The sequence below is a fragment of the Ascaphus truei genome, chromosome 11, assembly GCF_040206685.1.
Source record: "Ascaphus truei isolate aAscTru1 chromosome 11, aAscTru1.hap1, whole genome shotgun sequence".
Lineage (NCBI taxonomy): Eukaryota > Metazoa > Chordata > Amphibia > Anura > Ascaphidae > Ascaphus > Ascaphus truei.
In genome coordinates, this window is record NC_134493.1 from 38,331,809 (window position 1) to 38,356,028 (window position 24,220).

Consider the following 24,220-nt stretch of genomic DNA (forward strand, 5'->3'; position numbering starts at 1 on the left):
ATCAGTGGGAATAAAGGCATGTTAAAGCTTAGCACCCCTTAGTGGATCTGCGCTTTAGTGTCAGATTTTGCACACACACACAAAAAGCATCAATCTTACTTTAAACATGGCTCTGGCATTAGTTCCCGTGGGTACTAGGAGGCGCTGCCCAGAGGGAGCGGGGGTTACCTGGGACTCTTTGTCTGGACTTTGCAGATCACTGTGAGATGAAGAAGTTGAGGATCCCCCATTCAGCTGTAAAACACAAAGCAGGGATACATTGTGACACCACTCCAGGTCCTCAGGAAGGAAAGGTCCTCATCTCCAATGCACAAGCACTGGTTTAAATGCCACAATGCCTGGTACTCGCACACTGCTGCCCCAGAATAAGGCAGGGGCTTCTGTGTTAGATCTCTCTATCCGGGGTGCACACGGAGAAGAGGCCTGGGTGGTTTTAGAAACATCGTGCATTATAATGTAAAACATAAAGATCTCTCACATGGGTCCATAAAATAGGTTTTATAACCTATAACAAATCTACACTTCTCCAGGACCTATCCGGCTATGAGAAACGTGGGGTGCAGGCAACGTAAATCTGACCCAACTCTACACCGAGTACCCAGGTACCAAGGGCATGGATCTGAGGCCATCTCTGCCACATTCACACACAGGCTGCCAAGGTCAGAGCCGAAGCCGAGAGTGATCAAGAGTGATAATTAAAGCCAGGTGACACTAAGGTGGCTGAGGGCAGGGAGGTTCTGGCTGCAATGCTTTATCCCCATGGGGGGGGGGGGGGGAGCCTGCTTTGCGTTTTATCCCATTAAGTGCCAGTGTGGCAGCAAAGCGTTGCAGTCTCAGACTACAGACGCACGGCAGTCTAAATATTCTCTTCCACTTAGAGCAGGGGCGCTCAACTCCCGTCCTCAAGACCCCCCAACAGGTCAGGTTTTCAGGACATCCCTGCTTCAGCACAGATGGCTCAATCAGTGGCTCAGTCGAAGACTGGCAGGGATATCCTGAAAACCTGACCTGCCCTTGAGGACTGGAGTTGCCCACCCCTGAGCTAAGTCATTGGCCCCCAAGTCACTTCTTCCTGAGCCACAGCATCGATATAGTGACTGCAAGCTCTTTGCACAAGGGCAGCAAGTGCTTGTATTCTTCAGTACTGTGTATAAGGAGATGCATGAAAAGCTGTGCTCTGCGTTAGAAGAACAAACTGACCTGTGTTTTTGTCCCTCCATTGGTCAGAGACTGGAGGATAGGACCTGAAAATACAACGAATCAGTAAATCATGCTGCAGACTATACAGCATCTCCCACTATATACATCCCCATGCCTTATATACGTCCCACCATAGTTATCATGCATGCCATATATGTAACCATCACCATGTATACTCCCATCTACTATATATTTGTGAAAGTGTTCTATGTGTCCGGGTCTGTATGTGTCTCCCTGTGCCCCTCCCCGTGTCCCTAGCGGCAATCTCATTGGACCTTGGGCCAGGCCAATGAGATTGCTCCCTTGGGCCGCCCGCCCCCGCACATCTCTCATTGGCCTGAGGCGGAGTGAAGGGCACACACACACGCACACACATCACTATACACACACAAACACATCACTATACACACACACACACATCACTATACACACACACACACATCACTATACACACACACACATCACTATACACACACACACACACACATCACTACACATCACTACACACACACACACACACACACACACACACACACACACACACACACACACACACACACACACACACACATCACTATACACACACACACACACACACATCACTATACACACACACACACACACACACACACACACACATCACTATACACACACACACACACACACCACTATACACACACACACACACACACACACACACACACACACACACACACACACACACACACACACACACACACACACACACACACACACACACACACACACATCACTATACACACACACATCACTATACACACATCACTATACACACATCACTATACACACACACACACACACACACACACACACACACACACACACACACACACACACACACACACACACAGACACAGACACACACACACACACACACACCACTAAACACACACAACCCCCCCCCCCCACACACATCACTATACACACACACACAAACACACACACACATCACTCTACACACACACACACACACACACACACACACACACACACACACACACACACACACACACACACACACACACACATCACTATACACACACACACACACACACACACACATCACTATACACACACACACACCACTATACACACACACACACACACACACACACACACACACACATCACTACACACACACACACACACACACACACACACACACACACACACACACACACACACACACACACACACACACATCACTATACACACACACACATCACTATACACACACACACATCACTAAACACACACAACCCCCCCACACACACGGTGTTACATACATTAGCGGGGCTCACAGTGTTAGCAGCACATCTCCCGCTCTCTTCCCCACCGGTCCCGGAGGCTCCGCCTCTCCCTGTTTCCCGCGCTTTCACCCCCCCCCCCCTCCACGTGGGAGCTGCCGGACGGGTGAGGGAGCTGCCGGACGGGTGAGGGAGCTGCCGGACGGGTGAGGGAGCTGCCGGACGGGTGAGTGAGCGGCCTTCACCTCCCCTCACCCCCCTTCACCTTCCCTCACTCACTTCCCCTCCACCCCCCCCCCCCCCCGGCGCCGCTACAGTCAGCGGGGGAGCGGAGTGAGCGAGCGCGCGCCAGGGACACAGCGGGGGGAGCGGCCACAACACGCTGCCTCCCGCCTCAGATCCACGTGGGAGCTGCCGGACGGGTGAGGAAACGGCCGGACGGGTGAGTGAGCGGCCTTCACCTCCCCTCACCCACCCCTCACTCCACTTCCCCTCCCTTCCACTTCCCCTCCCTTCCACCTCCCCTCCCTCCACCCCCCCTCCACTTCACCTCCCCTCCCTCCACCCCCCCTCCACTTCACCTCCCCTCCCTCCACCCCCCCTCCACTTCACCTCCCCTCCCTCCACCCCCCCTCCACTTCACCTCCCCTCCAACCCCCCCTTAACCTCCCCTCCACCCCCCCTTAACCTCCCCTCCACCCCCCCCTTAACCTCCCCTCCACCCCCCCTTTAACCTCCCCTCCACCCCCCCTTCACCTCCCCTCCACCCCCCCCTCCACCCCCCCTTCACCTCCCCTCCACCCCCCCCTTCACCTCCCCTCCACCCCCCCTTCACCTCCCCTCCACCCCCCCTCCACCCTCCCCTCCACCCCCCTCCCCTCCACCCCCCCCCCTTCACCTCCCCTCCACCCCCCCCCTTCACCTCCCCCCCCTTCACCTCCCCTCCACCCCCCCCTTCACCTCCCCTCCACCCCCCCCTTCACCTCCCCTCCACCCCCCCTTCACCTCCCCTCCCCTCCACTCCTCCCCTTCACCTACCCTCCACACCTCCCCTTCACCCCCCCCCTGCACCTCCCCTCCACACACCCCCCTTCACCTCCCCTCCACACCCCCCCCTTCACCTCCCCTTCACCCCCCCCCTTCACCCCCCCCCCCCCTTCACCCCCCCCCCTTCCCCTACCCTTCACCTCCACCCCCCCCTTCCCCTCCCCTCCACCCCCCCTTCACCTCCCCTCCTCCACCCCCGCTTCACCTCCCCTCCACCCCCGCTTCACCTCCCCTCCACCCCCGCTTCACCTCCCCTCCACCCTCCCCTTCACCCCCCCTTCACCTCCCCTTCACCTCCCCTCCACCCCCCCTTCACCTCCCCTCCACCCCCCACCCTTCACCTCCCCTCCACTCCTCCCCTTCACCTACCCTCCACCCCTCCCCTTCACCTCCCCTCCACCCCCCCCTTCACCTCCCCTCCACACACCCCCTTCACCTCCCCTTCACCTCCACCCCACCCCCCCCTTCACCTCCCCTCCACCCTCCCCTCCACCCCCCCCCTTCACCTCCCCTCCACCTCCCCTCCTCCACCCCCCCCCCCTTCACCTCCCCTCCACCCCCGCTTCACCTCCCCTCCACCCCTACCTTCACCTCCCCTCCACCCCCACCCCCCCCCTCCACCCCCACCTTCACCCCCCCTCCACCCCCACATTCACCACCCCCTCCACCCCCACATTCACCACCCCCTCCACCCCCACCTCCACCACCTCCACCCCCACCCCCTTCACCCCCACCTTACAACCTCCCACCTTCCCACCTCCCCCCCCTTACCACCTCCCCCCCTTACCACCACCTCCCCCCCCTTACCACCACCTCCCCCCCCTTACCACCACCTCCCCCCCTTCCCACCACCTCCCCCCCTTCCCACCTTCCCACCTCCCCCCCCTTCCCACCTACCCACCACCTCCCCCCCCCTTACCACCCCCCTTCACCTCCCCTCCACGCCCCCTTCATCTACCCTCACCCCTCCTTCACCTCCCCCCCAGCCCCCCACCTCCACCCTTCCCACCTACCCCCTCCGCCCCCCCCTTCACCTCCCCCCGCCCCGCCTTCACCTCCCCTCCGCCCCCCCTTCACCTCCCCTCCGCCCCCCCTTCACCTCCCCTCCGCCCCCCCTTTCACCTCCCCTCACCATCCCCCCCCTCACCACCCATCCTCCTCACCTCCCCTCCCCTTCACCTCCCCTCACCACCCCTTCGACCTCACCTCCCCTCCTTCAATGCCTTTCGTCCGCCCTCCTGCCTCTGCCTTTCGCCCACCCGCACTTCTGCCTTTCACCCGCCCACCGCTCACACCCCTGCGCCACACAGCCGCCGCACGCACTTAACAGACACCCGCCACTCGACACACACCCGACGCCTCTCACCCACCCCACACACTCCTGCCGCATCCTGCCCCTACGCAACAATATCACTGACCAGCTGTCACCCGCACTCGCCACACACCCGCCGCCTCACACCCTAGCAGGACCCCGAACCACAGCCAGCACTCACTACCCATGCGCCACCCGTACTGAACACCCACCCGCCGCCTCACACTCGCTCACACCCTAGCAGGACACACGCCTCACACTTTCACATCACTTATGTCACCAAAATATACATTGTACTGTGGTGTGTTTACAATAAACCATTTTTATACAACATCGTATTACATTTTCTTCCATCTTTCTTTTCAACATTATTATCCAACCTTTCCAACAAATACTCACCTATTGTTCCACCATTTATAAATAATACTACCTATTACGCATTTACATCCCGGGCAACGTCGGGTCTCTCAGCTAGTATCATATATAACACAACATTATGGGGCTTTTTTACTCGGCACATAAGGAAACACCTTACGACTCATTCACTTCAATAAGCTGTAAGGTGTCACATCACTGCTTAGTAAACATGGGCCCATACGTGCTGAGGCACATGCAGCCCTCGGCCTACACGTCCCGCCGCAGCCTCGCCACACCTTGGATGTGAGCCTCGGTCGGGCTGATCGCCAGCTTCTTGAAATACTCGTCGGTGTCCAGGTCCACGACGAGCAGCGTCGTCTCCTGCTCCTTGGACTTGATGTTGGCCACCACGTCCGAGTGTTTCATGCTCTCTACGTTCTGACCGTTCACCTGAAACCAGAGGGGCGGAGGTCACACAGAGCGGGGAGCAGGGAGAGCTGCCATATATATATATATATATATTCCCGTGCGCTGCTGCAATATATATATATATACCTATGCGGCGCTGCAATATATACACATACCTGTGCACAGATATACACGTACCCGTGCGCCGCTGCGATATACACGTACCCGTGCGCCGCTGCGATATACACGTACCCGTTCGCCGCTGCGATATACACGTACCCGTGCGCCGCTGCGATATACACGTACCCGTGCGCCGCTGCGATATACACGTACCCGTGCGCCGCTGCGATATACACGTACCCGTGCGCCGCCGCGATATACACGTACCCGTGCGCCGCCGCGATATACACGGACCCGTGCGCCGCCGCGATATACACGGACCCGTGCGCCGCCGCGATATACACGTACCCGTGCGCCGCCGCCATATACACGTACCCGTGCGCCGCCGCCATATACACGTACCCGCGCGCCGCTGCCATATACACGTACCCGTGCGCCGCTGCCATATACACGGACCCGTGCGCCGCTGCCATATACACGGACCCGTGCGCCGCTGCGATATACACGTACCCGTGCGCCGCTGTGATATACACGTACCCGTGCGCCGCTGCGATATACACGTACCCGTGCGCCGCTGCGATATACACGGACCCGTGCGCCGCTGCGATATACACGGACTCGTGCGCCGCTGCGATATACACGGACCCGTGCGCCGCTGTGATATACACGTACCCGTGCGCTGCTGCGATATACTGTATATGCACAGGTGCGATAACTGACACACGCGCACAGTGCAGAGCTGTGACACACGCGCACAGTGCAGAGCTGTGACACGCGCACAGTGCAGAGCTGTGACACACGCGCACAGTGCAGAGCTGTGACACGCGCACAGTGCAGAGCTGTGACACACGCGCACAGTGCAGAGCTGTGACACACGCGCACAGTGCAGAGCTGTGACACACGCGCACAGTGCAGAGCTGTGACACACGCGCACAGTGCAGAGCTGTGACACACACGCACAGTGCAGAGCTGTGACACACACGCACAGTGCAGAGCTGTGACACACACGCACAGTGCAGAGCTGTGACACACACGCACAGTGCAGAGCTGTGACACACACGCACAGTGCAGAGCTGTGACACACACGCACAGTGCAGAGCTGTGACACACACGCACAGTGCAGAGCTGTGACACACTCGCACAGTGCAGAGCTGTGACACACACACACGCACAGTGCAGAGCTGTGACACACACACACGCACAGTGCAGAGCTGTGACACACACACACGCACAGTGCAGAGCTGTGACACACGCACAGTGCAGAGCTGTGACACACACACACGCAGTGCAGAGCTGTGACACACACACAGTGCAGAGCTGTGACACACGCGCACATCATACTAAGCTGTGACAGTCAGTTTTTTTTCATACACTAAACGCATTGCTGAACTGTGAATAATGGGTGCATTTATTACCAGCACTTCCTCCCAGAGATATGGGTTTGTCAACATATTATCCACCGTGTATAAACATGATACAGACTATTGAGTAACCAGAGGTTTGCTTTCTCTGACATGCCACCACAAACCCCTATTTCACAGCTCAGGGTCTCCCATCATGTTTTGTGCCACAGAGAAGGATCAGTCCCTATGCTGCAGTGTTTCCTTGCAGGCCCATCTTGCAGTGAAGGGGTTAAAGGGCTCCCTCCCACTGCAATACACTCTCTCTGCTCCACTCCCTGCCCTCATACAATGAAAACAAACACCAAGGCCCCTTCCCTGGTTCCTTAGCAACTACGTACTGCTCTATCCTGGCAGCAATCATTACTTTGTGCTGTTCTGGGCAATGCTGCTCCCTCCCTCTCACCCACCTCAACCTCCCTCTCACCCAGCCCCTGCCTCTCACCCACCCCAACCTCTCCCACCCTCCCACCTCAACCTCTCCCACCCACCCACCTCAACCTCTCCCTCCCACCCACCTCAACCTCTCCCTCCCACCCACCTCAACCTCTACCTCTCACCCACCTCAACCTCTCCCACCCTCTCACCCACCTCAACCTCCCTCTCACCCAGCCCCTCCCACCTACCCACCTTAACCTCCCATAAAACCTCCCACCCATCTCAACCTCTCCCTCCCACCTCAACCTCTCCCTCTCACCCACCCCCTCCATCTCACCCACCTCCTCTTTCTCACCCACCTCAACCTCTGCCTCCCTCCCTCCTCTCCCACCCACCACAACCACTCCCTCCCTCCCTATCACCCACCCCCTCCCTCTCACCCACCTCTCCCACCTACCTCTCCCTCTCACCCACCTCAACCTCTCCCTCCCACTCCCTCTCAACCACCTCTCCCACCCACCTCAACCTCTCCCTCTCACCCACCCCCTCCCTCTCACCCACCTCTCCCACCTACCTCTCCCTCTCACCCACCTCAACCTCTCCCTCCCCCTCCCTCTCACCCACCCACTCCCTCTCACCCAGCCCCTCCCTCTCACCCTCCTCAACCTCTCTCTCACTCAGCCCCTCCCTCTCACCCACCTCAACCTCTCTCTCTCAGCCCCTCCCTCTCACCCACCTCAACCTCTCCCTCCCTCCCACCGACCTCAACCTCTCCCTCTCACCCACCTCAACCTCTCACCCACCTCAACATCTCCCTCCCTCTCACCCACCACCTCTCACCTCAACCTCTCCCTCCCTCTCACCCACCCCCTCACTCCCACCCACCTCGAACCTCCCACCCACCCCTCCCTCTCACCCACCTTAACCACCTCTCCCTCCCACCCACCTCAACCTCTCCCTCTCACCCACCCCCTCCCTCTCACCCACCTCTCACCCACCCCCTCTCCCTCCCATCCTCTTCAACCCCTACCTCCCTCTCACCCACCCCCTCCCTCTCACCCACCTCTCCCTCTCACCCACCGCCACATCCTCTGTCAAAGTGAATTTGTGTGTGTGTGTGAAGGGGGGGGGGGGGTATGAAGGGAAAGGGGACACCTTGGCATAATCGGAGGTTTATTAGGGTGACGCGGCTGATGTTCTAAAAGCCGCACGTTGTATCTCTCAAGAAATTCTAAATAACGCTGCGTGTCCTCAGCACTCCCCCCTCTCTCACTGTCCCTGCTCACAAAGAGGAGGTGGAAAGTGGCCCTTCAGGCCCTGCAATAACTGCGCAATGTTCCACTTAATGGAATGAAAGTTTTTGCCCATGTAACCCTTCCCTAATGTCCCTTCCCTCTGCCCCCTGCATTCATTCTGACTGCCCCCGTTTAGTCTGCTGTACTTTGATTGGCTCTTCCCGTGCCATGTGATCAGCCATTGCGCCGGAAAAACGAATTCTACTGTCTCCCCAAACACAGCTCCGGTCCAAGCGCGCGCGCAACAGCAATTAGGACGCGTCCATCAGGAACAAGGTATTTAAATGCGCCAAGCATCTCTATACCTATAGTGCCGGCGACAGCGACGCGACGTCGCGTCACAACAAATGCATTGCTGCCTTCGCGTGCGCTTATAGTAAGCGCGGCGTGACGGAACGACGGCTTGGTCGCGATCGCTGGAAGTCATCTCAATTTGATTTGTCCAGCGACCGCATGCGTGACGTCACCGTCGCCGGCACTATAAGCGCAGCCGACTTCATTCAGGAGCATGTCAAATATAAAGTGGAGGTTAAAATGGCGCTCGCCCCAGAGCCCAGTGCGGTCTACAGGTTACCATGGTAACCTCAGAAGCCAGAGATTTCAACAACAAAAAAAATCACGTGTTTTTTTTAATACTAGAAAAACATTCATGTAAAGCTCAGGACATGCGAACTCGTACAGGCTTCAGGGGGAGAGATTGCTGCTTTAAATGCTTGTGTCTAATGTCTGTGAAGACAAAGTATCTAAAGCATCCTGGGACACCCCCGTGTGCTCCTCTCTCCAGGTACACGGATACATACACACTGCAGTACTTCTGAGTAACGGCCCTTTGGGAATTCTCTCTTTCACAACATGGCATGAAATATTCATGGCAGCCTCCGGCTCAGCATGTCTGCGCGGCTGGACCCGCGGATCAGGTTCCCAAGCTTCCCCCCAGGTGGTTTGTCTGAGGTGCCGAATAAAAAAGGAAAAACGAGACCCTCCCCCCGCCCTGCTGGCACTGCCCCCCTCTCCCCTTCGCATGGCTGCGCTGCCCGCATTCATAATGCACAAGCACCCATGGAGCAGGGGACACAATTTGCCGCGTGTGGAGATGACAGATCCCCCGGGCAGGGGGGCACCCAGGGTTCAGCCGTCTCGGGCGCTCTGGAGCCAGATCAAGTGACCTGTGACACTGCGCAGAATAGAGCAAAGACACGCTAGAAAATCCACCACGTTCCACGCTCATCCACGCTAACATTTCTGTTCTTTTATTCACCCATTACAAAAAATATGAAACCATTCTGTTACATTTCCTGTATGCTTTATCCTTCTTCTATTACACAACGCCCCTTGTACTGCGCTGCCCAATAAGTGCTCATTTGCATGTCATTACCCAGAATCCCTGGCTGCAGTGAATGTCAGTGTTAGAACAATGATAAGAAGATAAGAGTACCTGGCTTGTAAATAAAAGCAGCGATACCGCGTACCATCGCAATGGTCATCCATACCTGAAGCAGTCGGTCCTGCGGTCTGAGTCCGGCCTTGGCTGCTGGAGAGCCTGGGTCCACCGATCGGATGAACTGGCCTGGCCGCGACTTCTCGCTGTGCAGGTTGAAGCCGTATCCATTGGATCCTTTCTTCAAGTGACAGAGTCGGGGGCAGCGGTCCCTCACCTGTCCGTTGACATCCTGCAGAGACACACACCTTCATTCCAGCGTTTCTAGGCATCAGCAAACATCATGCAACAGTTTTACATGCTAATAGCCTACCCCCCGGACATCACCCATCCATTCTATTAGGCCACAAACTTAATTAATTCATTTAAATACATCTTTTTTGGCAGTATAAAAATGACTGCTACATAAGAGCCATTTGCCCAATCTAGTGATTGCTGCAAAATCTCCATTGAATTTAAAGTTTGTTCAGTAGTACCAGTTGTAGCAGGGCGGGCAACTCCAGTCCTCAAGGGCTACCAACCGGTCAGGGTTTCAGGATATCCCTGCTTCAGTGCAGGTGGCTCTATCAGTGGCTCAGTCAAAGACCGGTTGGTGGCCCCTGAGGACTGGAGTTGCCCACCCCTGCATTGTAGACTACTTTTTATCTTCACACCCATGTGAAGCACCATTACATTTGTTATTAAGATAAAAGTAATTATTTTAAAAAGACTCGCTCCCTGGTCCCTTCTTACACTTGTAATCCCCCTCCTGAAGGGTTATTAGAAGGTTGGAGTGAATCGGGCCCCACCCTGTGTTGCCAAGGGACCATAACATCACGGAGAGTATATTCGAGAAGGGGAAGGTTCGTGAAGGTTAGGTTCCCAGAAGTCAAGAGGAGAGGAGCCTCGGGGAGAGTAGATAAGTAATGTTTATAAGGTAATAGCACAGACTAGGCCCCCCTGTTTATTATGTTGTAGATACGGACAGTACCCTTCAAACTAGGATCCCCAAAAGAAGGAATGGAGTCTTGACTAGTTAAGGAAAAGGAATCCTGCATGCCACAGAGGCTCTCGGGAAAGATGGCTCCCGGGTGCCGGCGGATCAGCGCTAACCGCGGATCAATATTCTTCATCTCTCTGTATGGAAGTGACAGTTCCCAAACAGGCAAAAGGTATTGGGTCACGTAAGAAAGACCCACCAGGATTCCATTAAACCCGCCCAGAGTAATCAGATTAGTACTGATGGTTCCGAAGCAACAAGGGGGGCCGGGTCCCACATCTACGTAGAGTAACTAAGTCAAAGTACCTCCATTCAAGTGTTGAGTGTTAAGCATGTATGTCTGATATAAAATACAGTGCAATGTGTCAAAATGTGGATGAGTGGGTCCCCGTGCTGGGGACCCGGATAAATGACAGTTGTACTACAAAAGTTCCTGGTGCCCATTTTTATACACCCTTGCTACCTCATCACCCAGCCGCCTGAATCCAGCAAAGGTAACCCCATACTGAGTAGTCAGCGATTTAAACTCCCTAAAAGCCGGGCAGGGAGGGTTACATTATAGCATAAACATTGCTCAAATCATTCGCACATTTGATTTACATTGTTTTTTTAAAACATTTTAAAAACAATAGATGTGTTTTTATCAGTCACGGCACTGCTGCCACTTTGGTCCATGCAGAACTGCGGTACTGTGCCTATTACCAGCATTATTACTTCCTGGCGAGGGCTCTTCCACATATTACCCAGAAACACTTCCTCAATTAACAAAATGTGTGTCTACTAAATAAAATGATTTCCTCGAGTCAAATCAAAACGTTTTGCTTTAGTTCCTGATTCTTTGTGTGAGTTCTGTTATTGTCCAGTTTCTTTCTTATTAGATCTAGCTTCCATTTTCATATCCCGGATTTTTGTTCGACGTTAGAAATGCGACTGCCCGATACACACCCCGTGACACACCCCGTGACACACCCCTGGTTAGAAACCCTGCTTGGTTTAAAACAACGATCTAGCACGGGCAAGTATTCCGATTTCACTATACAAGTCTCAGCCACACCTTATATAAGTTATGGTGGGTAAAAAAAAGTGACAAAAACCCTCCACCGAGTACAGCAAATAAAACACTTTGTGAGCACATTCACATGCCTCAGAACCTGCCACGTGCAAGCCTGCCTTTCCCCATTATCTCTTAGCATGCAGTGCTTCCACTGCAGCCAGGGATTCTGGGTAATGACATGTAAATGAACACACACAATATCACCTTTTGCTTCATGTCCATTTTAACATGGGGACCCCTATAAGCTTCTGCCTGCCGCATTACACAGCTTGCTGTCAGCACCGCCTGAATTACAGAAGTCAGTCTATAATCAGACTGGGATTTCAGTGCATCCTGAACCATTCACATTTTTCACCCCTTCACTGCCAGCGGGGATTGCAAATATGGGGGGGGAGGGGGAAAGGGCAGTGTGGATTTCGGCTTAAAAATGCAGTTCCTTCTAGGGATTATTTTTTCTAGGTGGGTCTCCGTGGCTAACCCGCGATCATTTCCGCTCCGGGGGGGGACCAGCTCCCCTGGTTTCTGAAATATCTACTTTCGAAGGCGCCCCTGCCTGGGTAAACAATATGGAGGTTTATATCTCCTGCGGCATGGAAGCCTCGGCCTATTGAGCCCACGTGCCACGGGAGATTAAACAATCACGAAGTACCTGCGGAGTTAAGTGTCTCGGGGTCCAGGGGTCCCTGGAGCTGAAATATAAACCCCCTAACGTGCTAGAGGGTCCAGCAACGCTCTGCGAATGGGAACCCCCCCCAACAGGTCAGGTTTTCAGGATATCCCTGCTTCAGTCAAAGACAGAGACACTGATTGAGCCACCTGTGCTGAAGCTGGGATATCCTGAAAATCTGGCCTGTTGGGGGATCTTGAGAACCTCTGGGGTAACATATAACTAACAGCATTTTACATGAAAGCCCCCTGAACCGGACACACGTACAATGTACAAGACCATGAATGAAGGGGTTAATAATACACAACCCTTATCGCCGTTTCCACGGGGGCCTCTTCTACCAGCGCAGGGTAACAAGTGGGTGATTAGCCAGGGCCAGTGTGTGACGATCAAACACTGCTTTGCATCCCAAATTCTCAGCTTTGCATTGTCCAACACCGGCAACGCTCGACAGGTCTGTCTGCGGTTAAACCAGGGCCAACTCCAGTCCTCAAGGGCCACAAACAGGTCAGATTTTAAGGATATCCCTGCTTCAGCACAGGTGGCTCAATCAGTCCCTGCTTCAGCACAGGTGGCTCACTTACAGATTCCCTTCCGTGCAGAGCAATGCTTCGCCGACCTCTCTGGCACTGACGACGTTAACCCTTTTATGGCTGTTAGATATTTCCCCTTTAGTCGGACACACTAAATGGGGTCTGTTTTACTTTTCCCAATATAGGGCCATATTCATTGAAAACTCTTCTGCCACAAGGAACCTTTCGGTGTTGGAAGAGGTCTCACTGGTCAAGGGGTCTTTCAGCACCAGAAGGGGGATTCTTATGGCAGAAGCCTGCGTAGTATATATGGGGAGGAATCTGTCTCAATCTGTCGCCCTGACCTGTAGCGATTTAAATTCCTGGCACACCTGTCAGTAAACTTGTGATCTGCACAGTAACTTTCATTACTTTGTTAGTTTGTGGCACTCAACACTGCATGGGGAAATAAAAATAGTGGTATCGGTCACTCACAATGAGGGATAATCTTCTGCACATACACACACAAACTTTATTGCATATAGCACCTTTCTCCAAATGGAACTCCAAGCACTTTCCAATTACAGTATAGCACATAGTACACAGGACTGTACTCAGGATGTATTACAGACACACTCCCTGCCCCGTAGAGCTTACAATCTATGTTTTTGGTGCCTGCGGCACAGGGAGACATGCCCAAGGTTACAAGGGGCCGACACTGGGAGTAGAACCAGGTTCCCCTGCCTCACACTCAGTATCATCGCTTTCTGAGTTGGTGTCTTTACTCACTGAGTATATATATATACACACATATATATACACAGTGCTGAATATTTGCTTTCTATTTATTCGGATGAGATTGTACATTTGACGTCAGTGAAGCCAGATTGTACATACTGTAAACTCATTCATTGCTGGAGGATCCTGTAAACATGGAAGATTCTAACCCAAACACCCACGTCCCCTGTGTACGTCTTTCCCTTGCACTGCATGGTACAGCAGCCTTGGCAGCCCAGACTGACAGTATGAAGGGCCTCTAGAGATGTACAGTATCAGGCTGCATGGGTTAGGGTGTATCTTTAAAAGCACCAGGAATGCTGATAAAAGCCAAGCATCAACCTCCCCACGAACAGCGGTACATCTCACCAAACCCCCCAGCTCGAGCAATGCTGCATCTCATCAACACCCCCCCCCAACCCAAGCAACGATGCATCTCATCAAACCCCCCCCCCCCCACACCAAGCAGCACTGCATCTCATCAACCCCCCCCGCACACCAAGCAGCGCTGCATCTCATCAGACCTCCCCGCACACCAAGCACCGCTGCATCTCATCAAATCCCCCCCCCACACCAAGCAGCACTGCATCTCATCAACCCCACCCCCCCATCAAGCAGTACTGCATCTTATCAACCCCCCCCCACACCAAGCAGCACTGCATCTCATCAACCCCCCCATCAAGCAGTACTGAATCTTATCAACCCCCCTTTGCCCCCCCACCAAGCAGCACTGCATCACATCAAACCCCCCCCCACACCAAGCAGCACTGCATCTCATCAAAACCCCCCCACACCAAGCAGCGCTGCATCTCATCAAATCCCCCCCACCAAGCAGCACTGCATCTCATCAAACCCCCCACACCAAGCAGCACTGCATCTCATCAACGCCCCCCACCAAGCAGCGCTGCATCTCATCAACCCCCCCCACCACCAAGCAGCACTGCATTTCATCAAATCCCCCCCCCACACCAAGCAGCGCTGCATCTCATCAACCCCCCCACACCAAGCAGCGCTGCATCTCATCAACCCCCCCCCCACACCAAGCAGCGCTGCATCTCATCAACCCCCCCCCCCCCCCACACCAAGCAGCGCTGTAGCTCATCAACACCCCCCCACACCAAGCAGCGCTGTATCTCATCAACACCCCCCCACACCAAGCAGCGTGGTGTCTCATTAAACCCCCCCCCTACACCATGCAGCGCTGCATCTCATTAAACCCCCCCCACACCAAGCAGCGCTGCATCTCATTAAACCCCCCCCCCACACCAAGCAGCGCTGCATCTCATCAACCCCCCCACACCAAGCAGCGCTGCATCTCATCAACCCCCCCCCCCACACCAAGCAGCGCTGTATCTCATCAACACCCCCCCCACACCAAGCAGCGTCTCATTAAACCTCACCAGCACACATCTCTCAGGGCCTCCTCATTCTATCTGGAAAGCATCTCATCTTCCTCTGGCCAATAATTACCCTATAAAGTATTTCTCACCCGCTAAAACTTCATCGGAACAGACTCAAAATCTATTATCATCATCATCATCATCATCACGCTTATTAGGACTGATGTGTAACGCGCCATGTTCTGCGGCGCAGTGCAACGGACGTGTGAAGGCAACAAGCAACAACAGAGTTGCACACTGGTGCAGTAGAGAAGGAGCTTAGAGTGCCCAAGCAGTGGGGAGTCGGTGGGAGAAAGAGGGTGGTGGTTTACTAAGGACTAGATGCCAAGGTGCTGGGGTGTACTTTACCTGGTAACACATGATAGATGGAGGAAGACTGAGGATATTAGGACAATGTTGGTTAGCTTTCACTAAGCCAGGGGTGGCCAACTCCAGTCCTCAAGGGCCACCAATAGGTCAGGTATTAGGGATAATCTGCTTCAGCACAGGCTCAACCAGTGGCTCAATCATTCTGTCAAGGACATGAAAATGGCTAAGGGCCATGCTGAGAAGGGGGCCGTCATGTCTGCGCAAGCGCAGAACGGGCTGATCCGAGAACACCAATGCACAGAAAAGGCCGGTCCGAGGGCGCGCATGCGCAGAATGAGGGGTGTTCCGAGGTTGCGCATGCGTGGAAGGGCGAATTACCGGTATGCGCATGCGCACACTGAAAATTGCCGGTTCCGCTTTACGGCGATTTTCGCTTTGCGGCGGCCTCTTAGAACGGAAACCGCCGCATGCCCGGGGCCCTCCTGTATCCTGTTCTTGGGGCTAAATAAATGGCTGCCGCTGAATCCATCCTTCTGTCAGTGAAATGCAACAGCTACAACATATCCTTCTACAGGTGTCCCTCGGTGTCCTACGGCCCGCTTTCTGTTAAATGACTTATCCGACGCCGCATAATGCAGTCCGCTGTACGCATTATCGGACGTCGGACCCGCTTATTGGACGGTCGCCACCGATTAACATGGACCCGCAATCCGACGGTCCCTTATCCGACGGCGGTTTGCGGGACGCATTACGTCGGATAAGCGAGGACCGGCTGCCTTACTACGGGTAACACTGTCTAATGTTACAGCTTTCACCTCATATACAGTCTCCTGCTGGGAGCACTGCAACACTTTCCTCTTAGTGAAAATTTGGCGCAAATGCTATTGCACTGCAGGGCTCAAAAAGCCAGAGCCGGCTACAGCAAGCAAAGGAAAGGACGCTCAGGGCATTAAAACCCATTAAAAATGGTATTAAGAGTTAAAGAAAAAATGCAAGTAAGTATTATCTAATACTACAGAACTGATTTATTAACAAAAACACATAGGATTTTGAATGTTTTGGTTTACATCCCATTCAAGTTAGTTGTATCATGTACACAAGTCTTTTTTTTTTTAATTATTATTATTATTATTATTATTAAAAAAAAAAAAGCGTTATAAAAAAAAAAAACCACAGAATGTTGAGCATTTGGGGCAGTTTTGTGGAATGTAGAGACCATCAGGGAAACGTCTCCCAGTGCCGCACTCCTACAGGGTGAACAGACAGCCCCCTGGCACACTTTGCCAGTGCTCTGGGGGAGTGAGGACGTGAGGAATGGATGTAACGGAGTTCAGAGGAAGTGTACGAGCCTCCCACGGGCACAGGAACCAAACGCTGCAGACTGGGGGGGGGGGGGGGCAGTAATGGGAACAGATCTGGCATTCCGCCCCTCGCTAGCTGCTGGCTCCTGCAGATTGTGCAGCTGGGGAGAAGGAGGTTACAGTAACAAGGACACACACACACACGACACTCCGCTCTTCAATATGCTTTGTAACAGCATCCAATATACCTGACCGATTGGCACTGCTGCTTTAATAATAGCGACCCCATTTAGGAACCAAAAAATATACAGAATGGATCTCCGTGTGGATAGCACCCACCTTGCCTTTAAAAAGTGAAGGAAGGTTGGGGAGGGGGAGGTCAGAGGAGGGAGTCAGATGCAGAGAAGAGACGCAGAGGAATGGATTTGTGAGGGTTTATGTGGCCAGCGCTAGTCAAATTATATTTCAGCTTTAACCCAGTGTCTGTCAGAGGCCCCTGAGGCCCTAGGAGAACTGATGGCATTGCACTTCCAGCTTCCCCGGTAGAGAAGGGGTTAATCTTTGTGCCATGTGCTGCCACATACTAAGAAACGCAGCACTTAGTCACACCATCACATGTGACCCTGTGTTTCTCCGAGCCCCTCCCTGTAACATGCGTGAGCCTCACACTATTTCTCATGCCTACAATCTTTTTGTTTCCCTTTAACCTTGTAAATAAAGCATGTGCAGTACTTCAAAAGCCTCTGCTTTCAGGTAACCCCTTGTGTGACGTGTAAGGCCGTACTAAAGAGCTAGATGTCAAGTGAGTGCTATATAAGGGGGGTTCGTGCAGGAACCATAACCTGGCATTCTGGCAATAGCATAATCCCCTTCTCCACTGCAGACAATGTGGCTTTGATTATGGGAGTTAAAGCTGCAGTTCAAGCTCCCGTTTTTTTTTTTTTTTTAGTTTTTTTTTTAACTTCAATAGTTTCATGTGGGCAATCTCTAATTACCTAAAAAACGGCATAGCTGCCGGTTAATTCGTTCTCCGTCTACTGATCGGCAAAGTTTGGCGACATCTTTAAATATGGGGAATGTAAATCGTTGCTATAGGAACAAGCATGCTTGTTAAAATAGAATAGAAGAAAATTGGTCTTTCAAAGTTGTTTTTTTTAAAATAGAAAATGCTAAAAGTATTTTTTCTTACTACAGAACTCATTTATTAAAAAAAAAAAAACACACATGCAGGATATTGACTGAACTGCAGCTTTAAAAGCCTTAAAATGGGATGCATTAGAGTGTAAGCTCTCTGGGACTGAGACTCGCCCGCTTACGCTGTTTCTATGTTTATATATAGGGACACTGGTTCTGGAATGCTTCACAAGTGAAGTTATTGATTTGCCATGCAATGCAACTGTGGAGTCTCCTGGAAAGAAGATTGGGTCGTTATGTTATTCAATAGCTTCAGAATCGGGTGTGTTAAACAAAAGAATAGTGTTTCTTTTTTTAATGCATGCTATATGATAGCGAGAAATAATCACCATAAAAAGCACAGTGATGACGATGTTTACGGACGCTCGGATTTCTCCTATTCCAAATATTATAAAACACTTAGCAGAGGGTTTGCTCCTTCAACAAGTGCATTTGGAAATGACCGCTGTTGTGTGGGAATATGTACCTGTGTGTGACTGATGTGCCAGCACATGAGCCAAAGCAAACAAGGACGCTTGTGTTTCTTGTAAATCATTCTCTAAGAGGCCAGCATCAGCTGTGAAAACAGAAGAGGGTCTGTCTAAAAAACATCAGCTGCTCTCTGAAGGGCCCTCCTAGTATCTTGGTGAATAGCTGAAACTATCCACTTCAGGAATACAAAAGCACCCATCCTGTAAACGTGCAGTCCCACACAGGCGGACAGTATTATTTCTCGGGGGCCTCGGAATAGGGAAGTGTTTGTCAATCAAGTGTTTTATTTCCCCTTATCCGAGAAGCAATAAAGATAAAGGGAGTGGGGACTCTGGCTGTATAAGCGATCGCTGATCACACAAAGAGGAGCAACCAGAATACTTATAGGAGTCAGATTTGGGAGGAAATGTGTCGATTTCATTCTGTAGAAAGAGTTCCATGCAACACTGGGATGTATCTGACTCCTTATTGGGAGTGCAGACTAAACCCTGCACATAAAGAAGCCCCTAGGGCAAGGGTCTCCAATTCAGTCCTCAAGGGCCACCAACAGGCCAGGTTTTATGGATATCCCTGCTTCGGCACAGGTGGCTCAATCAGTGGCTCAGACTGAGCCACTGATTGAGCCACCTGTGCTGAAGCAGGGAAATCCATAAAACCTGGCCTGTTGGTGGCCCTTGAGGACTGAATTGGAGACCCCTGCCCTAGACGTTAAGGAAAGGGGCATATGAGTAGCTCCTTTAGGGGTTAAATGATAGGGCAAGGGGAGATTTCCTGGTCTATAGCGGGGCTAGGAGGGGAATAAAAGGAGGATCAGGGGAGGGGTCTCTTCCCTTCCCTTCTGTCATTCCCAGCGGTGTTTCCCTCCCTTGTTTGTTGTGGTTGTTTAATTGTTTTATATACTTTGTTATATATATATATATATATATATATATATATATATATATATATATATATATATATATAACAAAGTATATATATATATATATATATATATATATAAAATCACATTTTAAGTTATGGTGGGTGAAAAAGGCAACAAGAAACCACCATATAGCATATAGTCTGGCCTGTCATTTCCCAGAATCCTTTGCTGCAGTGGAAGCACTGTATGCTAGGTCAGTGGTGCGCAAACTGGGGGGCATGCCCCCCTTTTCGGGGTGGGGTGCGGCGTTTACAGAGGCCCCGTGCTGAGAGCGCGAGGCCTCTGTAAACGTACTTAGCCGGCTCCAGTCACGCGAAAGGGGTTTTAAGGTATGTTCCAACCCACTCAGCAAAGCTATTCTGGGGGTAGCATGGTTGATTCAGTACTAATAGATGTCACGGGCAGCTGTGGGCTGGGGCGGGTTGCCAGGCTGGCTTTAAGAACCAAGGTATAACGTGGACAGATATCCTCCTGAACGTGGGAAGGGCTCCGGGTTTGGCTGGGTGGGCTTGCCCGAAGGGTTCTTCCCCTCTTACAATGGACACCCAACGGCGGTAATGGCTTTGCCCCTGGTTGGGTCGGCAGGTGGCAGTAAGGGGAAATCAGGGTATCCGTGGGCTCGATTCAGCCAAGCCTGGTATAACCACCACGTTTCCCAACCCCCATTAATTGGTTATGTCAGTGATTTCCAACCTTATTTGTTTGGAGGAACCCTTAAAGTATCTCGAAAAATCTCGGGGAACCCCTATCTGGCTGACACATATTAGGTTCGACAGGGGTCAGTCACAACATTTCACACCTCACGAGCCACCTCTATTTCCCACCCTCTACCCTTGTATTTCTCTCCCATCCATCTCACTAACTCTCCCCCCCTCCCGCCTCGCATGTATTTATCCCTTGCGTCTCACTCTTACTCCCTCTTTTCCTCACTCACTCCCGCCCCTCTCTTCTCTCACTCTCGCCCCTACCTTCCGTCAATTACCCCACTCTCACACAATCCACCCAACAAAATACATACCAAAAAAAAAAACACCCCCAGGGCGATGGGGAGGGGAGGGGGGGGTCTGTGGTCCATAGGAGGAACCCCTGAGGTCCAAGGAGCTTCAAGGAGCCCCAGGAACCCTGGTTGGGAATCACTGGGTTTTGTTGTTAATTCAAGCTGTGGCCTTTATCCCCAAAGTCATTATTTCAATTGGGATGGGGGGATCATCAGTATGCTTTTCTTCCTCAGACCCCTTAGGACAGGGGTGGCCGAATCCAGTCCTCAAGGGTCACCAACAGGTCAGGATGAGGATATCGCTACCTCAGCACAGGTTGATCAATCAGTGGCTCCTGTGCTGAAGCAGGGATATCCTGAAAACCTGACCTGTTGGTGGCCGTTGCTAACTGGAGTTGGCCACCCCTGCCTTAGGAGGTACAGAGTTATGTTACAACTCCAGATTAGCACAGTTCAGTACCACTGGTTGTGCTTAACATTGTTGCATCAGAAAATGCGGCCCGGCCTGTCTGGTTACTTATTACCGGGGAGGTGCGTCCGTGTGATCGTTCCAAGCAGCATTTAATTTCCTCACTTTCAGAGCCCAAATCCCCTCTCCGTACAGAAAACACACGCGTCTAACCACCTCCTTAGGCCACGTCCAGAGTGTGACCGACCGCGCGCTCGGTGCGAACAGGCCGCACCTCTGAGGCTCGCCATAGTGCGAGTGACCGCGTGCGCAGTGCGATTAACGGGCCGCACCTCTATGAGGCTCGCCATAGTGCGTGCGACTGCGCACGCGATGAAACGCAACAGCGTTTTTAGGAGACACAGGAATCTGTCGCCCGACGGCCGGGTCACGTGAGTGGTTCAGCCAATGAGGGCGAACCAGCCTCGCGATGTCACGGCCACGCCTCCCCGTCACGAGTGATCTCAGTCCACAGATCGCTCGGGCAACAGGCGCGCACCCACTATATCCGAGGCCTAACACAGGGACCTCCAAGAAAGCCACACTGCTTCCTATACCGGTTTAGAAGGGCTGCGTTGTCGGTTTCAGCTGTAAGTCTCTATTTCTAAAATAGGATCCATTAGAGCAGAAATCCCAGGCGGCGAAATTTTATTTTAGATAGGATTGAAGCAGGGGGTCTCCGGATGTGAACCCCGTTCATTTCAGCTTCGGGGACCCCCTGATTCCGGAGATACTTACCTGAGAATTAGGTGGCCGTAGCCACTCTCCTCAGCTACGAGGGTTCACAATGTGTCTGCTTGCGGGCCAATAGGAAGCCATGACATCATCGGTGCAGCTTCCTATTGGCCCATGTGACGCGAGAGCTTCAAACCTGAAAGCCCAGCTTGCTGAGCCGGAGCAGCTATCGGCACCTTCTTCTGAGGTATCTTCTAAAGCAAGGGGTCCCCGGAGCTGAAATTAACGGGGTTCAGCTCTGGAGATCCCCTGCTTATATATATATTTAAACCTTTAAATACAAATTCACTGTCTTGGATTGCTCCTTTAAACGTGTTCATGATGCATGTTTCAGGTGTTCCATACACCAGCGGTGCGCAAACTGGGGGGCACGTCCCCCAGGGGGTGTGCGAGACTTTTTGGGGGGGCACGGCTCACTTACCTGGCTTCGGTGTCCACTCGTCTCCATGACAAAGCGGCATCAAATGACGCTGCAGGGCCATGTGACGTGACATAATTTGGCACATCATTTGACGCCTGTGGCCATGGAGACACGGCGTCAAATGACGCTGTGTGTCATGTGACGTGATGTCACATGACCCCGAAGTGCCATTTGACGTCGCAAGGGGGGGCGTGAAACAGGGGGAGAGCAGGCGGAGGGGACGCAGTGCCGGAAGTTTGCGCACCCCTGCCATACACAGACTGAGTGCAGGTCATGGGAAGCCACAATGTTACCGTTTTTTTATTCAGAAGAGGAGTAATGATGCAAACTGGATAAGGTGTTAAACACGCAGACAGGTCTGTGGGCTCCATTCCTTCCTCAGATACTTCCCATAAGACATCTTCCAACGCAGAAGGTATCTGCTTAGTAAATATGGGCCACCGTGTCTTTGGCACATGATTTAATTTTCCCGTGCCTCAGGCAGCAGACATTCATTTGTAAACCTGTTTTGTTCCTAGAGCTGTTCTGCAGGTTCCAGTAATCGAGCTCCAGCCTCCCTCAATATAGAACTGCAACCTTTCACTTTCACATGAACACTTCACCTTCTTCCTCCTAAACCCCACTTTCCACTGAATAAGGCACTCCGATGTTGGGTTATTTTGCTCTGCGTTTCCTGATGAAGAACCCGGAGAGATTTGAAAGCTTGTAACATATCAACTATTTGTTGATCCAATAAAATGTAATCAATACTTCCTCCTCCTCGTCCTCTTCCTTTTTGTGGAAGAGACGTATCAGGGGTTTGTGTACTAAGATTTTAGTTTACATTATTTTGGGCGTCAAAATTTTAGTGCTAAGAAGTATCACAAATCTTTAAAAAATAAAAATAAAGTGCATCGTACGTATGAAGACGTCACACGGATGACAAACCATTTGTTTGAAATTATTTTTGATGCGTTCCTCATGCTGAAAACCTGTTTGATGACATTTAAATTAAAATAGATTGATGTGTATTTAGTGTTGTTAAATATCAAAGCTTGAAAAAATTGAAGTAAATAAGGCACCTGGCCCCGATGGCATACATCCAAGAGTTCTCAAGGAGTTAAGTTCAGTAATAGCCAAACCATTACATTTAATACTCAAGGACTCCATTTCCACAGGCTCAGTACCACAAGATTTGCGTAAAGCAGATGTGGTGCCTATATTTAAAAAGGGAGCTAGATCACAACTGGGGAATTACAAACCTGTAAGCCTGACTTCAATAGTGGGGGAACAACGTGAAGGTTTAATACGGGATAATATTCAGAAATACCTAATGGAAAATAAAATTATTAGTAATAGTCAACATGGATTTATGAAGGATAGATCATGCCAAACTAACCTTATTTGTTTCTTTGAGGAGGTAAGTAGGAATTTAGACCAGGGTAATGCAGTTTATGTTGTCCACTTAGATTTTGCAAAGGCTTTTGAGATGGTGCCACACAAGAGGTTGGTGTACAAAATAAAGTAAATCGGACTCAGTAAAATTATATGCACCTGGATTGAAAACTGGTTGAAGGACAGACAACAGAGGGTTGTCATAAATGGAACTTTTTCAGGTTGGGCTAAGGTCGTGAGTGGAGTACCCCGGGATCGGTACCGATTTAACTTGTTTATTAATGACCTTGAGGTTGGCATAGAGAGCAAAATTTCTGGCTTTGATGATGATTCTAATTATGTAAATGTAGTAGAATCAGAGCAGGATGTAATTTCTCTCCGGAAAAACTTGGAGAGACTGGAAACGTGGGCAGGTAAA

General features: G+C 51.9%; 1 protein-coding gene across 1 annotated transcript in view; it reads right to left on the reverse strand.

Moving 5' to 3' along the window:
- Positions 1 to 24,220, reverse strand: part of NHERF2 (NHERF family PDZ scaffold protein 2) — an 88,594-nt gene that overhangs the window by 5,388 nt on the left and 58,986 nt on the right. Inside the window, exons 3-6 of the mRNA XM_075565732.1 lie at positions 10,294 to 10,473; positions 5,499 to 5,652; positions 1,201 to 1,244; positions 169 to 234 (exon numbers count right to left, since the gene is read on the reverse strand). Of these exons, the coding sequence (XP_075421847.1) occupies positions 169 to 234; positions 1,201 to 1,244; positions 5,499 to 5,652; positions 10,294 to 10,473 (444 nt within the window). The remainder of the gene's footprint in view (positions 1 to 168; positions 235 to 1,200; positions 1,245 to 5,498; positions 5,653 to 10,293; positions 10,474 to 24,220) is intronic.